The 7242-nt window shown below is 57.5% G+C and overlaps 3 protein-coding genes across 4 annotated transcripts; 1 reads left to right on the forward strand and 2 right to left on the reverse strand.

Moving 5' to 3' along the window:
- Nucleotides 1-383: 383 nt before the first annotated feature.
- Nucleotides 384-608, forward strand: LOC115870580 (translation machinery-associated protein 7-like). Its single transcript, XM_045293314.1, has one exon. The coding sequence runs from the start codon at nt 384-386 to the stop codon at nt 606-608; it is 225 nt and encodes a 74-aa protein (XP_045149249.1).
- Nucleotides 609-2974: 2366 nt separating this feature from the next.
- TMEM95 (transmembrane protein 95) lies at nt 2975-4409 on the reverse strand. 2 transcript variants are annotated; one of them, XM_004712888.1, is made up of 7 exons: nt 4241-4409; nt 3965-4021; nt 3691-3771; nt 3558-3578; nt 3321-3401; nt 3131-3218; nt 2975-3008 (listed from the first exon to the last, which is right to left on the reverse strand). In XM_004712888.1, exons 1-7 carry the CDS (start codon nt 4407-4409, stop codon nt 2975-2977), a joined length of 531 nt encoding a protein of 176 aa, XP_004712945.1. The 2 variants fall into 2 exon arrangements, with proteins under 2 accessions (XP_004712945.1, XP_030742360.1); XM_030886500.1 differs by having other exon boundaries at nt 3321-3425.
- A 1500-nt stretch (nt 4410-5909) lies between these two features.
- KCTD11 (potassium channel tetramerization domain containing 11) lies at nt 5910-6871 on the reverse strand. Its single transcript, XM_004712887.3, has one exon. The coding sequence runs from the start codon at nt 6642-6644 to the stop codon at nt 5946-5948; it is 699 nt and encodes a 232-aa protein (XP_004712944.1). The 5' UTR covers nt 6645-6871; the 3' UTR covers nt 5910-5945.
- Between the last annotated feature and the right edge of the window lie 371 nt (nt 6872-7242).

Consider the following 7242-nt stretch of genomic DNA (forward strand, 5'->3'; position numbering starts at 1 on the left):
TGGCCTGAGGATCAGGGCCGAGCAGCTGAGGGAGAGCCTGGGGTGTCAGGTGAGAGAGGCAGGCCTACGTTCTATAGGAGAGGAGGATCTCGGGAAGAAGTTTAAGCAAGCAATCATTAATATTTAGTGAATGCCCATTATCCGTTGGGCACTGTCCCAAGCACTTTATAGGAACATGCATTTGAACCTCACAATCCTCCTGTGAGGGAAGTGGGATTGCATGTCAGCTAGTTTCAGATCTTGTGGATGGTCACACATACGCTTCTTTTCCGTATTACCCAGGGGGAAATGCCACAGATTGAACATACCTTCAATCGTAAGAGGGCATTTGGTGTCAGAGATGTCAAAAGGTTAAGAAGAGGAGGAGGAAGCGGGCGGGCGCCATGTTGGGCCGGGAAGGTGGCAAGAAGCAGCCCCTGAAACAACCCAAGAAGCAGACGGAGGAAATGGACGAGGAAGAGGAGGCTTTTGAGCAGAAACAGGAAGAAGTGCAGGAGAAACTCCAGGAGCTGAAAGCAAAGGCCAAGGGGAAGACGCCCCTGGCCACAGGTGGAATGAAGAAATCGGGCAAAAAGTCAGCTGTTCTTGGTGACGGACGGACGCCATGAGGACCGTTGATTCCATTCCTGTGTAAACATCTGGATTCCCAGCTATAGCATCTGTTGCCACCTATGGTTAGAATGAAGTGTTTGCTGTCTCGGAGCCTGCTGTACATTTAAGCATAAACTTTTGTGAAGAAGAAGAAGAAAAAAAGAAGAATCAATGAAATCTATCATTCTGTGCATTTTACAGATAAGGAAAACGAGGCACCAAGAGGTCAAACTCCCTTGTTGGAAGTTCGGTCAAGACATGCAAAGCCAGGAGTTGAAATCAGGCAGCCTGACTCCAGAGCTCAAGTTCTCCGCCATCATTTGATCCTTGGCAGGAGTGGATGAGCAGTGTGTAGTTTCAAAGGGACCAGTGTGGCCCCTGGGGTTGAAATGAGACCAGGTCGACTCAGGTGGCCCACTGGGGAGACTAGTGTCCACTGTGAGAATGCTCCAGCACGGGAAGGGCAGGGGTTAGTTAGGGGAGAGGCCCCTCAAGAATGGGCAGGACTTGCTGGCCTGCTGACCCTCGAAGGTGGGAAACGACGACAACTCCAGGATGATAAGCCTGGTGAGAAGGTCCGTCACGGGAGGGCACAGGCAGCTCGCCCAGTGCCCAGGGGAGCTGCGGGCCCAGGCAGTGGGACGGGTGTGCTCTCCTTCAGCTTGGGCAGTACAAGGCTGTACAATGCCTGCTGGCATTCACTAAGAATGCTATACTGTCTTGGGCAAATCAATAGGGGTTACACTTGAACATAAAGAAAATAAAAATCCTCACAACTGGACCAGTAAACAACAGCAGGAGAAAAGGGAGAAAAGATCGAAGGGGTCAAGGATTTCACTTTACTTGGATCCATAATTGATGCCCTTGGAAATAGCGGTTGAGAATTCGAAAGACATGTTACATCGGGCAAATGTGTGGATGAAGTGCACAAGAGATGGACAGCACCTAAGAATGAAGTGCAATGGGATTAAGAGGGACCCGTTTCGGGAGAAGAACATCATGCTTCCAAAAGCAGAGGGTCAGGGGCAAGGGGAAGAGCCTGTAAGAGGCGGACTGACACCGAAGCTGGAACAATGGGCTCAGCACGGGGACAATTGTGAGGATGGCGCAGGACTGGCTCCTTCCGTGCTGTACACGCTGCGGGTCAGAACCGACCGGAGGGCACCTGAATTAATAACATCCATTCAGTGACACACAACCTTGGGCCAGTCACGGATGTCTGGGTCTTGTTGAAATCGTTTTCACTTGTAGATGAAGGGATTGAATTGGAACAGAAAAAAAAGGGACGAACTCTGCTTGAAGTTCCCCCATCCCCAGAGTCTCTCTGGGTACCCCAAGAGCAGTGGTTTTAACCCCGATTGTAGGGAAGCCTACCCTCAAGCCCCATCCTAGACCACTGAATGCAAAGTCTCTGGAGGTGGGTGCCAAGATAGTTGGTTTTCAAATCTGCCCAGGTGATCCCAATGCGCAGGTGGTGGAGAACCCCTGCTCTAGATTCGCTGGGTACCCGGTTTGGACATTGCTGTGCTAGGTAAGGGTTGGGGTCCTCTCAGGCCTACGCCCTTGGGCTGAGCTCTGTGGTTGAGGATAAACCAAAACAAACCCCAAAATAGTCATTGAGTTGGATCCGACTCAGAAGGACAGGGTCGAACTGCTCCCGTGGGTACCTGAGACCCTGTCTTTCTCCTGTGGCTGAGGGTAGGCCTCTCTTTTTCACTGCCATCTCTTAGCCAGGAGACCAAACACCAGGGGTTCTCCACGGAGACACTGTTCAGCTATTGCCAGCTATCTCCAGGGGTGCACAGACACTCCCTGTTGAGAAAACCCATCCTCCCTCGGCCCTCTCCATTTGCAGAGAGAAGCCAGACAGGGGAGGCCAGTCAAGCCGGGTTCAGTTGAGCCTGGCAGCAGGGAGCCTTCCCAGGAGCCCAGGGCCTCACAGATTACACAATGGAGAGCCAGCCTGCCAGCGGGACTGACAGATGTGGTCTCACTCAGCAGGAGAAAGTTTTCTAGAGCATTCATTCCCGGATTCCAGATCAGTCATGGGAAGGCCCAGAGCTGTGTCTGGGGCAAACAGCCCCAGCTTTCTGGAAACGGGCTGGGGGGAGTGAGAGGGGGGTGATTCTTTGCTTGGAAGATATTTTCCTGGCATTGTTGGCTGCCTCTGCCTGATTGGTTGAGGGCGGGAAGGGAAGGACTTTCCAGCGTGGGTGCCCGGGGTCCAGGAGGCCATCTGACGCTGGAATTGTTGGGATGTCTGTGTTGGGCCGGCTGGAAATAAGTGGGAGATGGAACCTTTGGGGCTGGGACTAGAGGTTGGCTGGGTGCTCTTCAAGGGAAGTGGGAGTAGCAGGCACCCACGGAGAGGCCAGGGGCATCTTCAGAGGCCCCTTTTGGCCTGGAGCTGGTGAGACCTAAGGGGGGAGAGTGGGCAAGCAGAGTGAAGGTAAGGAGAAGGCAGGGTGGCTGGTGGGAGGACGAGAAAGGAGCAGAAGTCCTGGGAGCCACCCCAACCAACGGGTATCCCTCAACTCACTCCACCACGAGGCTCAGAATGCCCAGGAGGAGGCCAGCAGCGAAGATGGAGAGGAGCAGAATGCGGGCTTCCCAAAGATCGTGACTTCCTGCAGGGAACCCCGATGGACTCATGAGCGGCCCAGGGGTCCACACCTGCGGGGACAGCCTAAGGGATGGGATCAGGTATCTGGGTGGTGGGGTGTAACCACCTGGGAAGCAGCGCTTGCGGGGCCAGCAGAGCACATCCATGCCGCTGCAGGTGGAGCAGTTGTACAGGGTGGTGCTGCCCCCTGCAGGACAGAGCCGGACTTCAGCTGGACAGCAGAACCCACCCCACCCCCACCCCCACCCCACCCCACCCCAAGGCCATCCTTCTGGACAGCCCACCAATCCTGCTCTCTAACTGCCAGCCCAGGGGGGCCCTGGTCCATCTCTTTTCTACTCACGGCAGGTGGGAGCACAGAGAGCTGAAATGAGACAGAAGAAAGAATGTGGGGGGAGGGGTTCACTCAGCCATACACCTCTCTTTACCCAAGGTCCCGGCCCAGCCCGACCTCACCCGGCTCACCACATCAGTACCTTCCCTGGTGTACTCTGGGATCTTGGTATTGCGAAGCCATTCCCAGTACAAAGGGAGCGAGAAGAAAGAACCTTTGATCTCTGGAGGTACAGAGAGCAACTATATTGCCCAGGACCCCAGCACAGGACCAGTGCCCCTTCCCCTGCTGCGGCCTCGCCAATGACGAAGACGCGGGCCCTCATCTCCTCTCCCTGCCTCCTCAGCTCTGTCCTCCCACCGCCCTCTTTGGAATTTTCCCCAGCCCCTGGGTCTGGCTTTGCCCCTTGACCTCACCCATGACCCTCAGGACTCTGTGAGTCTTCTCTGTGATTCTGTCCAAGGACTCCCCATCTGTGGAGGAGGGGGAAGACCAGAGAGGCCCTCGTCAGCCCAGAAGCAGACACCGGGCCTGTTTGAGGTTCCTGAGATGCTCTCTCTGAATGAGAGGTGAGCGTGTGTCCAGAGAGGCTGCGGGGCGGAGGTGACAGTGGTGTGGCGCAGCCAAGATGTCCGATGCTGTCTCCCTCGGGGTAGCCGATGACTGGGCCCGCCCTGGATGCCTAGTCTCACCTAAGGCAAAGGCTGAGAAGTATCTGGAGGCCCCACAAGCCTCCCACTGGACCCCAGTCCCGCTGCAAATCTTCTCCAGGCGACCCCACAAGTCATGGGCCGGGAGGCGGCAGAAGACACAGGCCCGGGCAGCTGCCAGGACAACCCAACCTAGTCCTAGCACCCACATGAGGTCTGCGGAGGGCAGGAGGCCGACCCCGCTTGTGCTGGGGAGGGCTCAGAATGCTCTGTGATCCCGATTCCGGCTCTTTGCCTGGAAGTTCTAGACTGTTTCTGACAGTGTGGCTGTCCTCAGCCTGCCTGGGGAGAGCTGGGGTCCAAGGAACTGGGGGGAGGGGAGGGCGGCAGTCAGAAGGAGCTATCTCTAGTGGGAGATGGGCAGAGAAAGCAAGGCTCTCGTAAGAGAGAGAATACCATTCACTGTCAGCACTCTACACGTTTGTGGTTACAAAGCGATTTTATTTGTCTTCTTATCACTCATGGCCAGTGCTAATTAGTGACTCCCCCGTGAAGAAGCTGTACTTGAGCATCAAAACCCCTGAGAGTCCCAGAAATCCCATCCCTTCCCAGATCCTCCCCCACTCTTCCAAACTCTCTGGTCCAGCGCCTGCCCTGCAGCCCTGGGCAGCCTTGGGCCTTCCCCAGCATCTCCTAGCAACGGGCCCATGGTTACCCCAGCAACCAAGAGTTCCAAACAGGCCTCAGAGGGCTGGCGAAGCCTAGTGACTTCTCTCTCTCTTCTCACTGTAAGTGGCTGAAATCCTACCATGGTTCTCTCTGCCTACCTGACGATACGTGAGTGTACACACACACACACACACACACACACACACACACAAACACTGTGATTAATTCTCAGTCTACTCACACTTACTACAGACACACCCTGTGCCAATTCAGTCGCTGGGCAAACCCACACAGGCCTGGACATGCACAGCACACAGGAGGCCCAGGGTATTGGGAACGCACACATCCATCCACCAGCCATACTAGCTGACTCTCACACATGCACACCTTGGTCCCCAAGAGAGAAGGGAGGCCAGGACCCAAGAAGACGCCACCCTCCTCCTCATGGCCAGCCCCACCCTTAATATGGAATCCTTACTTGGAATCTGGAGTCCAGCTTGGATCTCCAGAGAGGCGCTCCAGCCTCACAGTTAATGGGGTTACTCCTAGCTCCCTTGGGCCAACCTGGGGGCGGACTTAGTCCCCTGTCTGTTTCTCTCTGTAAGTAGCTTGGGAGACAGGAAAGAACCCTCCTCACCACATTCCAGAGGTTTCTGGCCTCTCATTGGCCAGGCCCGGTCAGGCCAACAGTTTCAGGAGAAACCGAGGTGGATCCAGGCCCTGCGTGGCCCTCCAGGGCCCGGCTGGATGTTGGAGACTTTGGCAGACCCTGAACACAGTGAAGAAGTGCTGGGGGTGGCCAGCCTGAGGCAACCAGCAAAGCCTAAAGCTGGGGAACCTCGCCCCTCACCCCTCCAACCTTCTGGGTAGGTGCCAGCCCAAGTTGGAGAAGCTCACGTTGGAGAATCCCACCCACCCTTGGGCTCTACTCAGGTGTCCTGGGACGCCTGGCTCTCAAGGCTCCACAGAAAGCTGGGAAAAGGCTTCAGGGGACCGCACCCCTCACTGCCCTCACCCATCCCCGCCCTCCCCTCCGCCGCCGGTCTCCCCACAAGGAAACTGAGGGCAGCATCCATCCTCAGTGCCGAACAAAGCGTAAAGATCGAGAGTTGAGCAGGTCCTCCGGGTCCGGGAAAACCGAGTCCAAGCGGAAGCCGTGCTCCAGAGCCGCCCGTAGCACCTCCTCCAGGAAGCCCGTTGTGCCCGTCACCTCGCGCCGCTCTGCTGGCCCCCCAACCCATAGGGGTTGCAGCCCCAGTCTCTCGTACTCCGCCTCAGGGAGTTCCTCAGGACGGGGGGCCCACTCCAACCGAAAGTGTGGGCCCCCCTCTGCTTGGTCTCCACTGGCCACATCAAATCGGGCCCGCATGGCGCCCAGGCACTCGGGGTCCGTGCAGAAGAGGTTAGCGCAGAAGGTGTCCACCTGGACGGCGCTCAGCTCATAGTGGTGAGGGCCCCGGCGGGCAGAGAAGTGTACCAGGCGGGGGCTGGCATCCACATCTGCGTGCAGCAGGGCGGCAGTGGGCGCCGGGGTCACCTGTGATGTTTCCCAGTCCCGTAGGGCATCCAGGAGGGGCCGGATCTGGTAGAAGTCAGCTTCTGCCCGCAGAAGGGCCGTCTCCCCGTACCCCTGGGGCAGGTCCAGGCGGCCCAGCCGCAGGAAGTTAAGGATGTGCCGGAAGGCCTTGCCATCCCTATCTATGAAGTATTGGCCGCCTCCCTGTGGGTTCAGGTTCGGGGCCATGGGGGTGCCAGCCCTAAACATAGCCCCCAGCATGGAGTCTGGGAAGCGGGTCAGGGTCTCCAAAGTGGTGGAATATAGCGTGCCCCCCACATTCAGGGTCACGGGGCCCCCAAAGGAGGGGGGCGAAGGAGACGGAGGAGGAGGGGAAATTTTGGGGGGTACAGGAGACACTAAAAAGAAGAACGAACAGCAGAACTTCTTGGATGTGTGAAAAAAATGGGTTTTCACGTTCAGGATCACTGGGCTGGAGGCACGGGCGCTGGGAATTCAGGCAGCAGAGTGTGGGTGTCGGTGGTGCGCGGTGGCGCCGGGATGGTTTGGGGGTCCAGAGCGACCTGCAGGTCTATAGATCAGATGGAAGGGAGCTTCAGGCCAGACGTGGCCGGTTCTGGGCGGTCGGCGATCTTTTCTGTGCTCTTCCTCCGTGGGTTTCCGGAATGCAACCAGCAGGTGACGGTGGCGAGCACAGGGCGGACTTCGGGGAAGGACCCAGCTTCGGAGTTCCAGGGCGGCTCGCTGGCGCCGCGGGCGAGTCCACGCGGGCTCCCGGGGCCGGCCACAGGGAAGCCGGCCTGGGCTCGGCGAGGCTGGCGAGAACGGGCCGCGGAGCCGCGTCCGCAGCGGCGGGAGC

Source organism: Echinops telfairi, unplaced genomic scaffold (assembly GCF_000313985.2).
Source record: "Echinops telfairi isolate 266 unplaced genomic scaffold, ASM31398v2 ScPeMD7_2010;HRSCAF=2546, whole genome shotgun sequence".
In the NCBI taxonomy this organism is placed as follows: Eukaryota; Metazoa; Chordata; class Mammalia; order Afrosoricida; family Tenrecidae; genus Echinops; species Echinops telfairi.